The sequence below is a fragment of the Podarcis raffonei genome, chromosome 14 (assembly GCF_027172205.1).
Source record: "Podarcis raffonei isolate rPodRaf1 chromosome 14, rPodRaf1.pri, whole genome shotgun sequence".
NCBI lineage: Eukaryota > Metazoa > Chordata > Lepidosauria > Squamata > Lacertidae > Podarcis > Podarcis raffonei.
This window is the reverse complement of record NC_070615.1, coordinates 39324727-39345644: the sequence shown is the minus strand read 5'-3', so window position 1 is coordinate 39345644 and position 20918 is coordinate 39324727. Positions and strand designations below refer to the sequence as shown.

The following is a 20918-nucleotide window of genomic DNA, read 5'->3' as shown; positions in this document are numbered from 1 at the left end:
GTTGTGGTGCATTAAGACTAAATGATTTATTATGGTATCTACAAAAGCTTATGCCAATAAACTTGCTAGTCTTTAAGGAGCCACCAAACACTTTTTGGGGAAGGGTGGCACTGACGATCTGGAATTTAAAAACAAGAGAGAAAGTAATTAATAATAATAATTTATTATTTATACCCCGCCCATCTGGCTGGGCCTCCCGAGCCATTCTGGGCGGCTTCCATAGAAACCAAAAATACAGTAAAATATCACACGTTAAAAACTTCCCTGAACAGGGCTGCCTCAAGATGTCTTCTGAATGTCAGGTAGTTGTTTATTGCTTTGACATCTGCTGGAAGGGCGTTCCACAGGGCGGGCACCACTACCGAGAAGGCCCTCTGCCTGGTTCCCTGTAGCTTTGCTTCTTGCAATGAGGGAACCACCAGAAGGCCCTCGACGCTGGACCTCAGCGTCCGGGCAGAACGATGGGGGTGGAGACGCTCCTTCAGGTATACTGGACCGAGGCCGTTTAGGGCTTTAAAGGTCAGCACCAACACTTTGAATTGTGCTCGGAAACGTACTGGGAGCCAATGTAGGTCTTTCAAGACCGGTGTTATATGGTCTCGGCGGCCGCCCCCAGTCACCAGTCTAGCTGCCGCATTCTGGATTAGTTGTAGTTTCTGAGTCACCTTCATAGGTAGCCCCACGTAGAGTGCATTGCAGTAGTCCAAGCGGGAGATAACCAGAGCATGCACCACTCTGGCGAGACAGTCCGCAGGCAGATAGGGTCTCAGCCTACGTATCAGATGGAGCTGGTAAACAGCTGCCCTGGACACAGATTTGACCTGTGCCTCCATGGACAGCTGTGAGTCCAAAATGACTCCCAGGCTGCGCACCTGGTCCTTCAGGGGCACAGTTACCCCATTCAGGACCAGGGAATCCTCCACACCTGCCCGCCTCCTGTCCCCCCAAAACAGTACTTCTGTCTTGTCAGGATTCAACCTCAATCTGTTAGCCGCCATCCATCCTCCAACCGCCTCCAGACACTCACACAGGACCTTCACCGCCCTCACTGGTTCTGATTTAAAAGAGAGGTAGAGCTGGGTATCATCCGCATACTGATGAACACCCAGCCCAAACCTCCTGATGATCTCTCCCAGCAGCTGCATGTAAATGTTGAAAAGCATGGGGGAGAGGACAGAACCCTGAGGCACCCCACAAGTGAGAGCCCAGGGGTCTGAACACTCATCCCCCACCACCACTTTCTGAACACGGCCCAGGAGGAAGGAGCGGAACCACTGTATGACAGTGCCCCCAGCTCCCAGCCCCTCAAGACAGTCCAGAAGGATGTTATGGTCGATGGTATCAAACGCCGCTGAGAGATCCAGCAGAACTAGGAAACAGCTCTCACCTTTGTCCCTAGCCTGCCGGAGATCATCAACCAGTGCAACCAAGGCAGTTTCAGTCCCATGATGAGGCCTGAATCCCGACTGGAAGGGATCCAAATGGTCCGCTTCTTCCAGGCGTGCCTGGAGTTGTTCGGCAACCGCTCGCTCAATCACCTTGCCCAAGAATGGAAGATTTGAGACTGGGTGATAGTTGGCCATCGTGGCCGCATCTAAAGATGGTTTTTTAAGAAGCGGTTTAATAACCACCTCTTTCAGCGGGTCTGGGAAGGCTCCCTCATGGAGGGAAGCATTCACCACCCCACGAAGCCCATCGCCCAGTCCTTCCCGGCTAGCTTTTATAAGCCAGGATGGGCAAGGATCCAGGAGACAGGTGGTTGGTTTCACTTGTCCAAGCAGCCTGTCCACATCCTCGGAGGTAACAGATTGGAATTGATCCCACTCAACTTGACTAGACAGAACTCTAGCACTCTCCCGCCCCGGCCCTGCTCCCACGGTGGAGTCTACTTCTTCCCGAATCTGAGCGATTTTATCTGCAAAAAACTTTGCAAAATCATTGCAGGAGAACATGTGGCCCGTACCGGGCCCCGATGTTGCAGGTGGTTCCGCTAAATTGTGAACCACCTGAAAAAGTCTCCTGCTGCTGTTTTCTGCAGATGCAATAGAGGCGGTGAAGAAATTCTTCTTCGCTGTCGCTATCGCCACTTGGTAGGCTCGACGTTGAGCTCTAACCTGTGTCCGGTCAGATTCGGAATGAGTTATCCGCCGCCGGCGCTCTAGCCGTCTCAACGATTGTTTCATTGCCCTCAGATCCGTGGAAAAGCACGGGGCTGTCCGGGCTCCATGCAATCGGAGAGGGCGCTTCGGAGCCAAACAGTCAATAGCCCTGGTTAACTCCACATTCCAGCGGGCCACCAGGGAATCAGCTGAAAGGCCATCAACATGGGATAAAGCATCCCCTACCACTCTCTGGAAACCATTTGGATCCATTAAGTGGCGGGGGCGGACCATCCGAATTGGTCCCACCTCCCTGCAGAGGGGATGGGTCGCAGAGAAGTCCAGTTGCACCAGGAAGTGATCTGACCATGGCACTTCTTTCGTTTCGCTTTTACTTAGTGTCAGATCACCAACATCCATAGAGGTAAACACCAGGTCCAAGGCTATGGGTTGGGCCAGACTTATTCAGGGACAGCCCCATGGAGGCCATGCTTTCCACGAAGTCCCGAGCGGCCCCTTGTAAGGTCGTGTCGGCATGGATGTTAAAATCCCCTAGGACGACCAAGCTAGGTGTCTCCAGGAGAACATCCGCCACAACCTGAAGCAGCTCGGGCAGGGAATCCTTGGTGCAGCGGGGAGGTTGGTACACCAAAAGGAATCCTGTACTGCCCCTATTGCCCAACTTCCAGAACATGCGCTCGGAAAACTGGGTCTTCCCAATAGGACGCCTGGTGCAAACTAATGACTTCCTAAAAATCACTGCAACCCCCCCTCCCTGCCCACATGACCTGGGTTGCTGTGCATAAGAGAAACCTGGTGGACAAGCAGCGGCAAGGACAGGCCCATCTGCTTCATCCAACCAAGTCTCTGTTACACATGCCAGGTCAAGTCCTCCATCCATGACCAAGTCATGGATGGCAGTGGTCTTATGAATCATTGACCTGGCATTGCACAGCAGCACCTTCAGGTCATGTGGGTATCCCTTGCTGATTCTAGTATCCATCCGGTCAGGACCAGACCCGGAGGCAGGAATAGTCCTCAGACAACGACTAAACCTGCCCCCTCTGTAATGACGTGGTCTAGTCTTAGCGTAACTCCTCCTCCTACCCGTGATCACTGAGATCGGTTGTCCCAGTGCACCCCCCCCTGTGGAACATGCCCCAGCCATTTTGTGGGCTGGGGCCCACTCCCCGGCAGCCCTGACCCCTCCCCCTAAGAACAAAATAACACCTTAAACGAACAAACAAAACCAATAAAACAATACAAACAAACAAAATGTAAAAGTTACAAAAACATCAAAAGGATGTTTTTGTGTGAAAGGAACTTTTTGTGTGAAAAAGAATATCTGGATCTGAGGAATGAATATAATGTTTGTTTATAGAAAGAAGCTTTGGTGGGTGTTATGTTGGATTGGACAAAGTGAATATTGTTTTTATATAGCAGGCAGATGAAGAACTGGAAGTTCTTTACTTTCTGAATCTTATTCCTCTATCTTTCTCTTTTAACCTCTTCTATTCTATTTATTTACTTATTTAATTGTTCTCTCTCCCTTTCTTTCTCCCCCTTTTTGTGTTTTAATAGTATCTAGATAAAAGTCTTGGTTTGGTTTTTTTTTTAAAGGAAAAGATATTAAACTCTACATTTTTTCCCTATAAGTCTTAATAACATTTATTTAAAAAGATAGAGACAGAGAGACATGCTCTTGAGAACCCTGAAGTTTGCAGAAATACAAAAAACCCCTATCCCTCTTAAAAAAGCAACTCACCTCCCAACAACTCATTGAGGTTTGAGCATGCTCAGTAGTCACAGAATGTTGATGGTTAATTGGAAAAGCAAAAATGGAAAACTTGCAAAGGAAGAAGCAGAATGTTTTTCTTACAGCCTTTCTCAACCTGTGGGTCCCCAGATGGTGTTGAACTACAACTCCCATCACCCCTAGCTAGCAAGGCCAGAGCTCAGGGATGATGGGAGTTGTAGTCCAACAACATCTGGGGACCCACAGGTTGATAAGTCTAACAAGACTATAGCATTCTGGAAGGAGGGAATGGTTAGCTAGCTTGAAACTCTTCCAGGAAACAAGGTTCCACTGTGTCAGGCCAGTGGCTCATTTAGTTCAGCAACCTGTTCTTGAGGTCCAACCAGATGCCTCTGGGAAACCCACAAGCAGGACCTGAGTGCAGCAGAATTTCCAGCAACTAGTATTCAAGAAGCATTATTGCCCCTGAACTTGTGGGATTTTGGGTTGCAGGTTCCACTTACACCCAGCTGGACATTAAAAAGGGAAAGAGGCACATTTGCAGCAGTTTATCCGCGAAAATGTGCTTTGAGTCACTCTATGCCCGTAGTCGGGAACACGGAACTTCTTTTTCAAATGCTGCGGCAATTCCTTTTGAATACGTTGCCTGTGGAGCAAAATGACTCGTACTCCAAGTTGCACAGGGAGCAAACCCAGCCAGGGAACTCTATCAACACAGCGATCCCCCTAAGTAGCCTGCATTTACAAACTCTCCAACCATCTCAAGGAACAGTTCATTATTGCCCTGATGAATAACGAACAAGTTAACCATTGACTAAGTCCAGACCAATTGGAGTATCTGTCTATCAATCAACCTAAATGGCTAGATTGCAGAAGCCTGAGACCTTCCTTTGATGCTCACTCAAGTGAGCTTTAAAAGTCTCCCGGGGTCAGAATCTGCATTTCAATTTAGCATTTGCAGGGGAAGAAACACACATTCTCTCTCCCTCTCTATCGTAAAGCCCTGCCGATTTTCACATTTGCTGCTTCACTGATTTGCCATCTTATGGGGGATGAATAGACATTTAGGGAATTTACTTAGCGATCTTTCCACATGAAAAGGCCTCAATGGCTGACATCTTAGGGTTCGTTTCTAGGCAAACACCGGCGTGCTCGGATGATCTTTTCAGAGATTATCTTTACTTTCCTACTTTAAGTTTACTCCAAGAATGAATTTAACAAGTTAACAAGTGCAATAATCATTTTTTAAAAAGAAAATGCTGAGCTCTCTTGTTTCTTGCGATCTTTTCATTGAGCTGTGTTTCAATACCACAATCCTAAAACACAGCAGCTATGCAAAATTCTCAGCCATTGCCTCTACTGCCAGCGTTCCCCTGATGAAGAGCTAATTATATTTATTTATTATTGTTATCTGTTCAATGTATTAGTCACTTGCTACGTAAAAGAGCCGTTAACTGTGACTTTTAAAAGTTTGTACCCAAGTTCTGCTCAAAGTAGACAGGCTCATTAATTTCTCTCCCCCCATTTCACTCCCATATATATTTTTAAATACATTTACAAACCCTTTTCCACAACCCAAAGGCATAGTCAGATGTAAACAATAATATTAAAGGTTCATACAGGAACAGAAGTGGAGAGAAACAGAAAGTTTCATCAATATGGAGGAGAATATTAATGTATTATGGAATGCGGCAAGTACAGTTTGTTCTGTAGAACCTTTGTTCATGGGCTGGACCAATGACCACCGGTCTGCCATAAAAGTCTCTTCAGTTCCCTCCCTCTACCCACAGAAATTTATTGCATCAGTTTTTCATTAAATGCTATGTCCCAAATTATGTTATACCATTCTTGTACATCTGCTTAGATGTACTTCTTTCCAGTTTCTAGCTATCCACTGAATATACCCAACAGGCTCAGTGATGTCAACTGAAGTTTGTTATGTCCATTAATCTCAATGGGTATATTCCTGAGTAGGACTAGCTTTGAATAAAACTCGGTGCTAATCCTACTCAGTGCAGAGCCATTGAAATGAATGAACATGGTCCTCTGGGCCAGTAATTGCGACAGGTCTAACCTGAGCAGGACTGAGTGGAATACAACCATAAAGCGTAATACTAAAATATAAAAAGAACACTTACAACAAAAAAACATCCCAAATCTATAGAATAGCCCCAGCGAAAAAAGCAGGAGAAGCTGGCTGCTCCCAGAATCTGAAAGTCCCTCCCTAGAGAAGCTAGACTAGCTCCCTCCTTGTTGGTCTTCTTCTGACAGGTGACTTCTTGTTCCAACAGGCTTTGGGGAATTGACTCTCAAAGCCTCCAAGTGTCCCTATTTTCCAGGGACAATCCCGGATTTACAGAAGCCATCCCACTTCTGATTTGATCCCAGAATATCCCACTTTTCCTTAGGATGTCCTATGGCAACCCTAGTACATCCTAACTTTCCTCCAAGAAGCTTAAGGCACACTACAAAGTCCCCTGCCCCAAACCATTAGGTAGGTTAGGCTGAGAAACATTGAGGCTACTTCCACTGTCTTAATGCCAGTTTCTGGGAATCACATGTAGGGCGAGTCCCGCTTGCCGACTTCCCACTGGGGAATCTAGTTGTTCGCTATGAGAAGTCTTCTGGCCCAATGCAGCAGAGCTCTTCTTACGTTCTCAGATTATCTTCTACCAGGGCCAGGGCCTTCTCAGTGATGGCTCCAACCTGGTGGAATGCTCTGTCCCATGAGACCAGGGCCCGGTAGGATTTAACTTCCTTCTGCAGTGCTTGTAAGGCAGAGCAATTCTGCCTGGCTTTCAATTTGAACTTAGCCTGATCTTTTATTTCCCTTCCTTCCCTTTTTATGAAGATTACCTGCTCTGGGATCCCACAGCTAATTCTCCCCAGGCCTCCTCACTGGCCCAAATAGGGCTAATTTAGCCAGCTAGTCCTGGTGATCATCTAATGTTTATTGGATGGATTTCCCCCCTAAATTGATTTTTGAATTCTGAATTTATTGTTATTCACGTTTTATACTGTATTTTATGCTGCTTTTTTGTTGCATCAATTAAGTGTTTTAAATTTGTTGTTAGCCACCCTGAGCACAGTTTTCTGAACCGGGAAGGACGGGGTATAAATAAATAAAATATTATTATTTTATTATTATGCTATAAACAGCAGGTGGTGGTTCCCCCGTATGAGCAACTTGAGCACAGCAGCACTCTCCCTGTCTCCGACTACCAGCAGCTGCTATTCTGAGACATAATACCTTTGGCAGTGGAGGCAGAACATAGCCATTGTGGTCAGCAGCCATTGATATCGGGCTGCGCTTGCTCGTAAAAAGGTGTACCAGTCTTTTACTACTCCAAGGAACCCACTTTGAAAACCTTGGGGGCTCTTTTTCTAAACGTATCATTCCTCAGATGGCCAAGTTTAAACTGAGAAAAGTTTTTGAAGACTACATTAAAAACAAAGCAAAAACCAAACATCAGATTAGGTTACATGACAATCCAGGGAGGACTAGGAGAGAATGTGGCAAGGGTAAGAGAAGAAAATGAGTTTAAAATTAAAACTATCTCCTGGACTTCAGCCCAAAAAATGCTGTGATATGTAAATGCTCTATTGGAAAGAAAGGAAAACAGAGGCTCAGTCACCGATGAAAATCCTCTATTGGGGGTTTCTTCATCTAACTAGGGGTATTAGTTTTATTCAAGCTGAGAGTTCATAAAGACCTTCAATGTCTCATTATCCTTAGAAAGCAGAACTTCATTTGCTTGGAATGTTTTATGATTATATCCTAAGGAACCTTGAAATGTCTTTGGTTAATGGGGTGGGGGCAATCCCGCCTCCTAGTGCCAAGTAAGTATTTCTTAATAGGCCCAGAACCTTTTCTAAACTGAATATCGCTAATAATAATGGCTTAAAACGCAAGCTCATGCACACGCTTTTTTTACTTAGATGCTGAACTACAGCTCCCATCATCCCTGGCGGACACAGTCTGTCCCATGGAGATTGCTTCCATGGCCGGTTGACAGCAGCCTCTAGATAGATGGTGTCACCAATGCACCAGAGTCCTGCTGGATCAAATCCAAAATCTTATATAAAGGCCAAAGTCCAGTTTCCCACAGTGGTTGTTGGCTTATCTTTGTGCTATGTGAAGGATGGCTTCCTTTCACCTGTCCAGAAGCTTCCACCTTTCAGCTATTTTGGATGACCCCAGTGAACATCAAGGACATTTATGGTGGCATTTTAATAGCAGCTCCTCTTCAATTCACCACCAACCTTTGCAGGAGCAACTTTATCACTCTGAGCTCTCCAAGGTGCTGGACCCACCATCAACTTTGCTGCCTGGAGGGTACCATCTATGGATGGAACAGAACAGCCCAATAGCTTAGTTAACTAAGACCCCATTTGCGCTACACATTGAAACCACTCTTAGACCGCTTTAAACAGTCATGGCTTCCCCAAAAGAATTCTGGGAGCAGCGGTTTGTTAAGGGTGCCGAGGAGACCCCTATTCCCCTCTTATAACTCCAATTCTCAGAACAGTATAACAGTAAATCTATCCTCCCAATGAACTCTGTATAGGGAATAGGAGTCTCCGAACAACTCTCAGCACCCTTAACACACTACGGTTCTCAGGATTCCTTGGGGGAAAGCCATGACTGCTTCAAGTGCTATGATACTGCTTTAAACGTATGGTGCGGATGTGGCCTGGAGCTGGCTTCAGTTTTAAGTCCCTGCCCCTCAGTCACCTGCAGAGTGTCATTTCCCTCTTGAAATCATTGGATTCCACACTTCACTTATTGGTGGTGGTGGGCAGCATCACTTATGGGAGGTAGTTAAAACTGCCTGTCGTTTCAGTTGCCCTCCATGCCAACATCTCTTGGGTGACTTACAGGACATCTGAAATGCTGGGCTGCTTCTGAGACCCTGCCACTGCTGCCAGAGAAGTCAGCCCTGTGAACAGAGGACTGGGCCTCATCTGTGTGCCCTCCTGGGGTACTTGGACCCTGGATACTGCTCTAGTGATGCCAACCCTGGTTTGCTGGTGTTTTTTTTAATGGATGACACGATGCCTCGTTCCCCATATCCCAGCTTTTCATGAGTTTGAAGTGCAGTAAGAGGTAGCCCATCCTAATTTTGGGAGTTAATTTTGGCTGCAAGCCAGGATTTGCAACCCCAACATCTGTACAACAAAGATAAGGATTTGGGAAACCCTCGCTTGGGGTGTGTGTGTGTGTTTTTTAAACCAGCATGGCAATCATATAGCAAAATATATTTCTCCTTGCCTTCACAGCAGGAAAGAAGCATCACCTTGGTGCAAAGCTGCAACGCAGGCAGATAAAATGGCATCAGAATCGCTTCTGTGTGTTCCTGCAAGAAGGAGGGGCTGGGATCTTCTGAACAGTTACGTGCTCGGTTGGGAAAGTGATCATGGGGCTGGGCGAAGCGTCGGCTGGGTGGGGAGTGCTGATAGCGACGGCCCAGGATTTTGCTCTGGCTCTTCAGTGATGGAAAGGAAAACATGCGGTGTGTATTCTGGATAAACTCGAAGTCCCAGTGGTTATTCAAAGCTTATCAGGGTTTCACCAGAGTGTTTGGCATCTTTTTAAACAGGGCAGTGAAATCTTACGATGAATGAAAACACGCTGCTTTGTGGCTGGATGTACACATCACTCTGGCACGTGGTGCTTGCTAAGGGACTGTGTGCGGAAGGGTATTGTGCATGGAAGTCTCACCCAGCACTACTGAGAGATGCTGGGGATAGAATCTGGAACCTTAGGTATGGAAGGAAGATGCTCTGCCACTGAGCTACAGCCCTTCCCTGTGTGGCTGGTATGGATGAGGCATCCTGAAGGTCAGAAGCGCTGAATGAATGCTCAGAAATGAACGCCACCTGTTCTGTCTGGACTGCGGTATTAATAAGCCATGGCCTGGCCAGCCTTTCCCAATTCCAAAATGAAATGGGAGAGCTGAGGACACAGGCGAGGCACCACCAATGACCTGGCCTGCCTGAGCATGGATTTTCATTTAATTCTCTCCCTCTCTCCTATCAACATGGTGGAATGTGCTCTGCAACCTAACCTCGATACTTCCCCCTTTCCTTCATTGCTTCCTCTTCATTTCACTGACGGGAAGAAAATGTTTGCTTTAACAACAAAGGCTGGGTTTTGCCTGGGTTTCCACAGATTGTTCAGTTGATACTTTTTTGGGTGGCGGTGGGTGGAGGGAAGAGTTTGTTTTGATGAGATTCATTCCTGTTCTTGTGGGCCTGCAGAGAAAGTGGGCCCCCTTTTAATGCAGAGAGTCCCAGGTAGGGATGGAAGGATCTGTCCAATTTGGTTCTCTAATTTTTCATTTTTAAAAAATTATTATTATTTATTAAATATGTATACAGTTGTACCTTGGAAGACAAACAGAATAATTTCCAGGAGTCCATTCAACTTCCACAACTTTTGGAAACCAAAGCACGACTTCTGATTGGCTGCAGGAAGCTCCTGAAGCCAATTGGAAGCTGAGGAAGCCCTGTTGGACGTTTGGGTTCCAAAGAATGTTCGCAAATTGGAACACTCACTTCTGGGTTTGCGGTGTTCGGGATTCAAAGCGTCCAAGTACCAAGGTGTTTGGGATCCAAGGTACGACTGTAGTTCTCTAATCCTACAGGTATCAGGGCAGTTCACAACATAAAATCACAATATAAAAACAAAAAATACATAATAAAAACAAAAACAACCCAATAATCCCCCCTCCCGAATCATAAATTCAGCTGTCCACATTTTGCAGCCATTTATACTTTCTTTTCTTTTCTTTTTTTAAAGAATCCTCATGGAAGTTCGTCAGCATTTTAGTGCAAATAAACACATTTTCAATATGCAGTTTTGACTAATGTACACATTTCTGCAAGCAAGATGCATTCTGCAGTGGAGGGGCAGTTCTCGAGAAAAAACATGTACATAGATGGAGAAGTTGAGATTGGTGTAAGACTGCCCCAACAACCACAGTGGAGGCATTGGAAATGAATGGTTCTGTCTGATCTGAGTTGACAAGCATAGATGCCATGGTGAACTCCTGTTTGAGGTTGAGAAAAGCACTTTGAGCTGCAGGGGCCCAGTCGAAGATGGACTGACTTCACAAAAAAATCTGTCAATGAAATGACTATCGTGGCAAATTTGAGGATAAAGCACCAGTAATAATCTGTGAAGCCAGGTAAACGCTGGGCACCTTCACAATTCTTGGTGTGGACAGCCTGAACTTTTCGGGGATCAATTTTAATGACTTGGGGGTGCTAACAAGCCCCCAAATTCAACTTGGGTCAGGCCAAAAGCACACTTCTCCAGCTTTGCGTAGAGTTTGTTTTCTCTGGGGTGTTGATGGACAAATGTACAGGCTGAACATGGAGTTCTGGGGCATCAGAATAAACTAGGATGTCATCAAGTGAGGGAGGGATAAATTAGTACTGTCTAACTCATGTATGCCTAGTAAGCTTCGTGGATGATTGGGGATTGAACCCAGATTGCCTTGTCCTAGACTGACCCACCAACAGCTACCTGATGTTCCTTCTTTAAGGTGGTAGGTGAAAATCCATATATCAGCTTGCTAGGAGATTAGTGAGGGGAGCAGACCAGTTAGAATAGAATTGTAGAGTGAGAAGGGACTCCAAGGGTAATCTAATCCAACTTCCTGCAATGGAGCCATCACAGCTAAACACTCCCTGACAGATGGCCATTCAACCTGTTTAAAAACCTCCAATGAAGGAAGAGTCCATCACCTCCCAAAGTACTCTATTCTGCTCCTGAACAGCTCTTACCATCAGAAAGATCTTCCTAACGTTTAGTTGGAATCTCATTTCTTGTCATTTGAATCCACTGGTTTGGGTCCTACCCTCTGGAGCAGCAGAAAACAAGCTTGCTCCATCATCCAGATATCATTTCAGGTATTTGATGGCCATCATTTCACCTCTCAGTCTTCTCTTCTAGAGGCTAAATGTACCAAACTCTCTCAATTGTTCCTCATAAGGCTTGGTTTCCAGACCCTTGACCATCTTGGTCACCCTCCTTTGCACATGTTCCAGCTTGTCCATATCCTTCATAAACTGTGCTGCCCAGGACAAAGGACTCCAGGTGGGGTCTGACCAAGGCAGAATAGAGCAGATTCTCATTGGCTTTGTGCCTGCAGCCTAACTCAGTAAAGCACATTCAGTCACTGAATACTGCAAACAAGGAAGAACAGCATTTGAAATGTGCATCTCTAGCCAACTGGATTCATTTCCCATTGCCATTACATTTTTTATTTTATTTTATGACAGCTAGGTTAACTAGGGAACTTTCCCCGCAAGGCATCCAATCATTTCTGCATTTTATAAAATAACTTTTCTCCCCTTCAAGGTTTTGCAAAGCTAGTGTGAAAGCTGAACAGCAGCGCTTCAATGTAAATTACAGCTTTGCTTATCACATTTAGCAAACAACTCAAGTCAACAGAGTGGTGTCAGGCAATCTGTCCACTGTGGTTTCACTGAGACAATAAACACTCATCGTTTAGTCTTGCTTTTTTCTTGTTATCAGGAGGATTAGTCAATACAGCTATTAGACACAATGGTCTTAAATTCTGGACAGAAAGTTCTGAAAAGGGACGACGACGACTGAGGAGGAGGCGGAGCTGGAGCCGCAGCATTAAGCTGCTAAACACGCCCCCCGGAGACACCTGGTTGGCTGCCTCCGGTGGGCGTGGGCGCCAGCCAGGTGAGGAGGGGCGGGGGCTAAGGCCCCCGGCCAGGGGCGGAGCTCAGGCTCCCGCCCACAACCACTCCCCTCTCTTCCAGGGAGGAGAGTCTTTCCCAACTAGGGTGAGTGAATCTGCCCATTTTGGTTTCCCATTGTCTTAAGTTCTTCACATCAGTTTGCTTTTGTAAAAAAAAAGAAGAAGCACCCCCCATCTCTTAAAAATTCATCAGCATTTTAGCGCGAACCTCTCCTAATATACACATTATTGCAAAACAACTTTCTCCCATGCAATTCATTTGTGTGTGTGTGTGTGTGTGTGTGTGTGTGTTATTTTCATTAATAGATGCATTTTTATGCACACTGTACCCCAGCATATGCATTCTGGTAAACATTTATTTGGCACTGCAAAATTCAGAGCAGTGCAGATTGCGAAGGCTGGCTGTGTTTCTTTTCTCCTATTTGTTCCAGAAAGTGCAAATTCAGTTGGCTCACCTTTAAATGCAAACTGAATAGGATTTTCCCTCCACCCCTATTCCCAGCTCACCCCAGACTGCTGCCCACAGCCCAACCGTGACACTGTGAAAGAAGTGGCTTTTCTCGAAGCTGCCAGATTTAACGTCTCCCGCCTCCAGCCTCCCCACCCTCCTCCCTTTGAGGGTAGGCAGGAACAGAAAGGACAAACCAACCTCCTTGATTCCGACCTTAGGGCACCTCTGGGTACAGTTTAAAAACAAACAAGAAGAACATTCCTTCTTACCGGGAAATTCACTACCCAGAACAGAGAGAAGCTTGTGCTCTGGATAAGAGCTAAGAAGCAAATGCATCTTATGACAGCACAAAACAACTCCCCTGACTTGCATATTATTTGGTCTGACCTTTCCTTAAAGACCAGCCATCAGCTTGTTCGCAGTTAAAGAGTCTATCAAGCCCATCTGGAGTACATAAAGGGGTTTTCTAAACAACCTCACCTAGCATTCTATTATTATTATTATTATTATTATTATTATTATTATTATTATTATTATTATTATTATTATTCAAGATCTGCAATGCAGGGAGTTTGCAATTACGGCACCCCTGTCAGTATCTATTTAAATATCTTCATCAAAGAAAAGCACCCAACCTGCCAAGGCAGAATTTTTCCACTTTTGATTAGCTATTAATTTTAGGAACATAGACCAATGCTCCATAAAGCTTGGTATTTTCTGCACTGACTGGCAAGGGCTCTCCAGAGTATCAGAGCGGGAGTCTCTCCTAGACCTACTGGAGTTACCAGGGTTTGAACCTGGGGCAGATGCAAAGCAGATGCAAAGCTATGGGTCTTTTATAGGACATTTTGGCTTTGTCCCAGGGGGTGACCTCAACTGCAGGACAGAATACTAGCTCAAGTGGGAACTTGCACTAGGCGGAGAGTCAGAGGACACCCGGCCACATACTGCCAGCCCTGTTCCAGAACCAGGTCAAGGAAAGTTTGGTCAAGGAAAGGTCAAGTCCTAGCAAGGTAATGTCTGACAAAGCAGAGGGTAAAGGCAAGGTCAAGCAAAGTGGAGGTCAAACTCCACCTTCCACCACTAAACACACCCAGAGCGGTTCAATAGTTAATCCTTCTTCCCAGGGAGTTCTAGGAAATGTAGCTCTGTAAAGGGGAAACAGGGGTTCTTCAAACAACTCTCAGCACCCTTAATGAACTATGGCTCCAAGAATTCTCTGGGGGAAGCCGTAATAGTTTAAAGTGGTATCACACTGCTTTAAATGTATAGTGTAGATTTGGCCTTAGTGAGTGGAACATTAAGAGATCATCTGCTGCAGGCTCTGAGGAAGGGGTTGGCAATCTTTTTGGGCACCAGGGAAGGATTCTGGAAGCAGCCCTGTGCCCACGGGTGCCAGGTTGGCAGCCCTTGTATAAGCAATCTGGATGCAATTTCATGCACTTGGTGTTTTTGATGAAGTGGCTCCTGGTTATACCATTTATTAATACCTGTCTGCACTGAAAAGTTACATCTTTTCTTATTCTAGTTTTCTAGAAACATACAAATTCATTTTCATTTTAATGATCATTGCCCGTTCTATAATGAATTTTAAATGTTACAATGTTGTTATTATCCAAATGATTTTAAAAGAAAATTGGATTGTCAAGTTATGTTTTGAAATGAGTTGCTATTAGACTGCTTATTACTGTAATGATGCATTGAGATGTATTTTTTTTTGCTATCGTCTTGTAAGCCACTTTGGACATACCTGGGTAGAAAAGCATCATACATATTGAAATAACAATGCTGATACTTTAAGCTGGCCATGCCTGAACTACTGCCTTGCTTCTTGGAAGGTTGTTGAAACTATTTGGCTGTCCACCGCTGGAAACACATCACTGGGTTAGAAGAACCCTAAGTCAGATCCAGCCAAGGCAATTCTTATAACAAGGAAACCATAACTAGTTCCAAAAGGAGTGAATCACTGTACCTGATTGGGTAGTCCGCAGCACTTAGGTTAATGAAGAAATCCCACTGCCAGTCCTTCATTTCCATTAAATCCTGCATACTCTGCAAGTAGGTCGACAAAAGGCTCGCTCCTCCCCAGATTGTTGCCATGCGCCAAGAAGTAACTTTCACATTTGGATACTGGTTCACAAACTGGAGCACTTGCCGGTACAGGTAATTGGAGCGCTTTATGGCGACAGGGTGGGGTGGGGGAGCAAGAAGGAGGAGAAAATTTAATGAAAAGGCTTCTGACACATTTGAACATGCATAAACCATACAGCCATGTTCCCCATCATTATCTTCCTCCAATGTTCCTTAAGTGCAGATGGAACTGGAAGAGGTAGAGAGAGAGGCTCGGTGGAAATATTCTCCATTTCGTGTGGCAAAGCATTTACTGACTCATTGCAAAGAAAAAAATCTATACAATGCCAGAAGTGCTTGCTTACAAGATAAGTCCTCTTCCAAGGCAAGTGTGTACAGGGTTGTAGCCTGAGACAGTCTTCATTTTGGGAAGCTCCATCTATTTACAGTATTCAGTTTTGCTTTTGTGAATGACGGGCGTGGAAGGCAATCGTCAATTCATCCTAGAATGGGCACAGGGAATCTGGGGCCTTCCACATATTTTGGGGAGTCCAGCTCTCCATCACCCCTGACCAGTGGTCCCCATTTGTATCTGGACATTAGAAATATTGCTTCAGAACATGAGGAGAAATAGGGGAATTAAAGGTATTGAAGTGGGATGTAGAGTCTATAAATTAAGGGCATTTGCTGATGATGTGGCGTCAACATTGGAACAACCATTAGAGAGCGTCCCCAAAGTGCTAGAAGAAATTAAAAGGTTTGGAGAAGTGGCAGGTTTTAAAATAAATTCAGACACAACCAAAATGTTGGTTAAAAACATGGATGAGCAGTTGAAAAAACGTTTCAGAAAGGTTGTCTGGTTTAAAAATAGGTTAAAAAGTCAAATATTTGGGAATTCGGCTGACAGCAAGGAACCTCAACTTATCTGTAAACAATTATATTAAATTGGGGAAAGAGGTTAAGAAAGACTTGGAGACCTGGGGGAGGATGAAACTTCCCCTGCTAGGTAGAATTTCAGTCATTAAAATAAATGTACTTCTTAAGGTGTTGATTTTATTCCAATCAATTCTGATGGTAAATAATGCAAGCTGCTTCAAAGAATGGATTTCCCCTCCTAAATTTATCTGGCAGGGGGGAAAGCCAAGAATTAAATATAAAATTTTGATAGATACAAAAGGAAGAGGAGGCTTTGCTCTGCCAGACTTGCAATTGTACTATGAGGCAGCTTGTTTGTGTTGCTTAAAGGAATGGATTGTATTGGATACTGCAGACATTTTAGATGTGGAAGGCCATGACTTAAAATTCAGCTGGCATGCATAAGAGTTTTATGAACCACATTCTCAGGAAGAATTTGTATAGAGTCTGGGAGAAGTATAAAATCTGCTAGAAAGAAAAACACCTTTATGATTATTCCCCCATTGAAGCAATTGCAATTAAGAGATTTAATATGGATAGACAATGAGTGACTTACATGGAATTGCTGGACTTTGCAGGTGGTGAACACAGACTAAAACCTATGGAGAACTTAAGGAGCCTAGTTATGGATTGGTTACAATACCATTAGATAAATTATATGTTTAAGGTAGACAAAAAAGGGGTGGGGGTGGGGGACCAAAGCTCACAATTTGAAAAAGAACTGTTACAAAATAAGGAAAACTCCTGTCTAAAATGTATATTTTTTATTAGAATGGGAAACAAAAGATGAGCTAGTTAAAGCATCAATGACACACTGGGAAATAGATATAGGACACAATATAGACCTAAACCTCTGGGAGAAACTTTGGAAAAGTGATTTGAAATTTACAGAGTGTTATTCTCTGAAAGAGAATGATTTGAAAATGATTCATAGATGGTATTTGACTCTGAGTAGGTTGGCTAAGATGTATAAAGCAGAATCAGATATGTGTTGGAAATGTAAAGAAATGGGAGGAACTTTTTTCAGATGGGGTGAACATGTAGAAAGGTAAAAAAAATCGGGAAATGTTTTATAATGAGTTGGGGAGAAAAGTTTTTATTTAACTTCCCCAAAAAACCAGAGTCCTTTTTGTTGGGAAAAGCCATATAGAAATCCCCAGGTGCCAGAAAAGTTTATTTATGTATGCAACAACAGCGGCCCATGTTCTGTTAGCCCAAAAATGGAAAGTGAGGGAGGTCCCAACTAAAGAGGATTGGTAATTTAAGAGGTTAGAATATGCAGAACTTGCAGGTTTAACCCACAGAATAGGAGAGCATGAAGAACATATATTTAAAGAAGAGTGGAAAATATTTATTGAATATATGGAAAATACTTGTACACAGCTGAAAACGCTGGCAGTATTAAGATAAATTCAACAGAGTAAACCATATTTGATTGATGTAAAAGTGGAAAATTGATTTGAAAGGTTATAGGAAAATATGCAGGAATGTATGACCATGGAAGGAGAAAGAAGGGAAGTCATTGGATATTTTAAAGTTTGTAAAATGTTCATTTTGAAATGTAAAAAATTGAAAACTCTTAAAAACAAACAAAACCCAAGTTCCCTACCCGTGTCCTAGTATAATATTTCCCATCCTTGGGTCCTTGGACTCCAACTCGCCAGCATAGCCTGTGCTCAGGGATGATGGGAGCTGTGATCATTTTATTATTTATTAAATTTCCATGCTACCCTTCATCTGAGGATCACAGGGCAGTTTACAATATAAAAACACAAAAATACATACCGTAGTAACAAACAAAAACAGTACCTCCCTCACACAGTTTAAAATGCCATAGATTGTTTAATTAGCCAAAGCCCTGGGAAAAGAGAAATATTTTTGACTGGCACCTAAAGATGTAAGGTGTCTATGACAAAAATGTCTCTCACCAAACGAACCGTGAAAAGGACGATGAACTGAAAGTGGAGAAAACAGATGCAGCATTCCCTGTTTGTAACACAACCCCCCCCAATAAAAACTATTTTTAAAAATAAAAATAAAAAGGAAGGCACCAGGTGAGGCTCCCTGGGGAGAGCATTCCAAAGGTGGGGAGCCACCACAGAAGAGGCCTGTTCTTGTGTGGTCACCCTCCAGGCCTCTCGTGGAGGAGGCACACAAGGAAGCATCATAAATCAGTGATAGAGCACCTGCTTTACACACAGATGGTCCCAGGTTCAATCCTCAGCATCTCCCAAGAGTACCCGGCCTGAAATTCTGAAGAGCCACTGCCAATTAGTGCAGACAATATAGAGCTGGATGGACTACTGGTCTGACTCAGTATAAGGCAGCTTCTTGTGTTTTTGGTAAACCATGGTTTGCTTCTCCTTGTGGCTCACTGTTATGTGAAAATGGGGTCCCTGAATGTTACCTACAGGAGTTTGCTGAAAGGCAACTAATTAGTAATAGTAGGAATAATAATAATAATAATAATAATAATAATAATAATAATAATAATAATAATAATTTGAAGTTCACACATTTCTTGGAATAGTTTCAATTAAACTGTTTTACAGAGAGAGAGAATTCTGAGTGGGGGTTTGTATAGAAAATGTCACGGCTAAAATGGCCGCTGCTTCTTTAATGCTTAAAAAAGCTGGGTCAGCATGAGTCAGCGACCTGCACCGGGTTGTATATATAGAGTGAGAAATGTTGGTTTGGTGTTGGGTTGGTTGGTTGGTGAAAGCTGGTAGTGTTGATGTGTGTACAGTTGGTCAGTTGCTTTTGCAGAAAGACTTTTAAGAATAAAAGCAGAAAGTCCTCTGCAAGGATACTTTTCTCGTGCACTCTTTTATGCCGACAAGGGTCTGAGGACCAGGCTGAGGCGACAAAGGGAGGTCAGAACCCTTTCCTTTTTTAAAAACAACAACCAAACACTGACAGAAAATAGTATTCTAACGAAAGCGACAATTGCTGTGAAATTCCAGGCATGTCACCTCAGTCAGAGGTAAGCCCCATTGAGTTCAACCAGACTCACTCTCAGGTAAACAGGTGTTATTCCCACTCATTTAACTGGGAGCAAGCCCCAATGAACTCAATGGGGCTTACTTCTGAGTAGATGTGCAAAGGATGAACCATTAATATTTATTTCACCTTCTTCTCCAAGTCTTATCACAGATCAAATCCATTTGTTCATTGTAAACTAATGTGGAAGCATCAAGAAGAACATTCCCCCTTTTAATTCTCTTCCATCTGGTCTGGGGAGAACTGAAGCTCTTTTCAAGTAGTATCTGAGCCTTTAATGGCAGGGGTGGTGGTGCACCCATGGCCCTCCGGATGTTCATGGACTCCAACTCCCATCTACCTCATCCAGCATGGTTGATGGTGAGGGCTGATGGGAGTTGTAGTCCGAGATGTGTAGGGCCTCAAGTTCCCCATGCCTGCTGGAACGGCTCATCAGTTAGCATTGTACACATACTACAGGTAGAAATGGACCTGGGATACATAAAAAGGGATGGATGGACACAGTGAAGAGGAGGAAAGGCTGAAGATACACATACATAAACCATGATGTATGGGGGAAACACACACAATAAGTGACAATAAAGATGGAGATTAAAGATGACGAAGGAAAAGGAGGGAGATGGGCAAAAGCAATGGAGAGGGGCAGATTGACAGGTGGCGAGACAGGCAATTTATAACCAGTGATATATTACCTTGTCAACATGAATGTAATAAAAATGGTCTTTATGGTAAATAGCCTTAAACATGCGCGTCAGCTGCCGGGAAGCTCTGCCATGAACAACCAAGACAAATGCGATCCTGACTGGGTTTGCTGGCATGTATTCTACGGAGTCCTCATCCCACTGTACATTGTGGTTGGCTTTGCCTGTTTGGAAACAAAACAGAGTCAGGGCATCTGCAGAGTGCTGTACCAGGGCGGGTGGGCTGAGGGGACGAGTTTGGATCACATTTCAGCAGGCGGAGCTCCCCCCTCCCTTCCGGCTAAGCAATCATCAATGAGAGACATGGCCTTGGGAGGGAAGACGCTGGCCTCACTTTCCCCAGAGTAGCAGCACTGACTATTGGCTATGTTGGCAGGAGGGCTGGTTGCAAAGGGCCTTGTCATTGAATGCAGCTTGGGTGCAGGATACGTTGAGGACCATTTGATGCCTTCTATCCCTGCCTGAGGTCTTTGGGAGTCATTGTTTGTGGCACCCATTCTTTGGCCTTTATCCACCACACACTTATCGTTGCAGGGTGTGTGGAATTCCCTCAAGGCTGAGATCAGAAACTCCCTCCCTGCTGAACTTCCCCATGCTTTGAACTTATTTCAGCAGGCATTTAAAGTAAGTTTTCCCCAGTCATTGCTACTGCTTTTGTGCTCTGGTGTCCCTCCTGCATCCTCTGTTGTGTTTGGCTTAGAAACTGTGGCATTCAGCATTACAGTCATACCTCGGGTTGAATGTGCTTCAGTTTGAGCACTTTCGGGTTGCGATCCGTGGCAACCTGGAAGTAACGGAGTGTGTTACTTCCGGGTTTTGCTGCTTGCGCATGCGCAGACTCTCAAAATGACATCATTTGCATGCGTGGACGCAGCAAAACGCAACGTGCAGACGCACCGTCTGGAACGAATCCCATTCGCATCCCGAGGTACCACTGTATATACATTTATTAAAATAAAGAAAAACAGGAGCTGGAATCCAACAGCAGAGGCATCTGGCTGGAACGTGTGCAGACCAAGGGTCTGGAAAACAAGCCTTATGAGGAACGGTTGAGGGAGCGGGTATGTTCAGCCTGGATTGGAGGAGACTGTGAGGAGTCACAAGAGGCACATTTAAATATCTAAAGGTGTGTCACATGGAGGACAGAGCAAGCTTGCTTTCTTCTGATCTGGAGGGTGGGACTCG

General features: G+C 44.5%; 1 protein-coding gene across 2 annotated transcripts in view; it reads right to left on the bottom strand.

Moving 5' to 3' along the window:
- XYLT1 (xylosyltransferase 1) overlaps window positions 1-20918 on the bottom strand; it is a 160041-nt gene that overhangs the window by 27245 nt on the left and 111878 nt on the right. For both annotated transcript variants that reach the window (XM_053366211.1, XM_053366210.1), the window contains 2 exons: window positions 19725-19897; window positions 15020-15222 (listed from right to left, as the gene is read on the bottom strand). In XM_053366211.1, the coding sequence (XP_053222186.1) occupies window positions 15020-15222; window positions 19725-19897 (376 nt within the window). The remainder of the gene's footprint in view (window positions 1-15019; window positions 15223-19724; window positions 19898-20918) is intronic.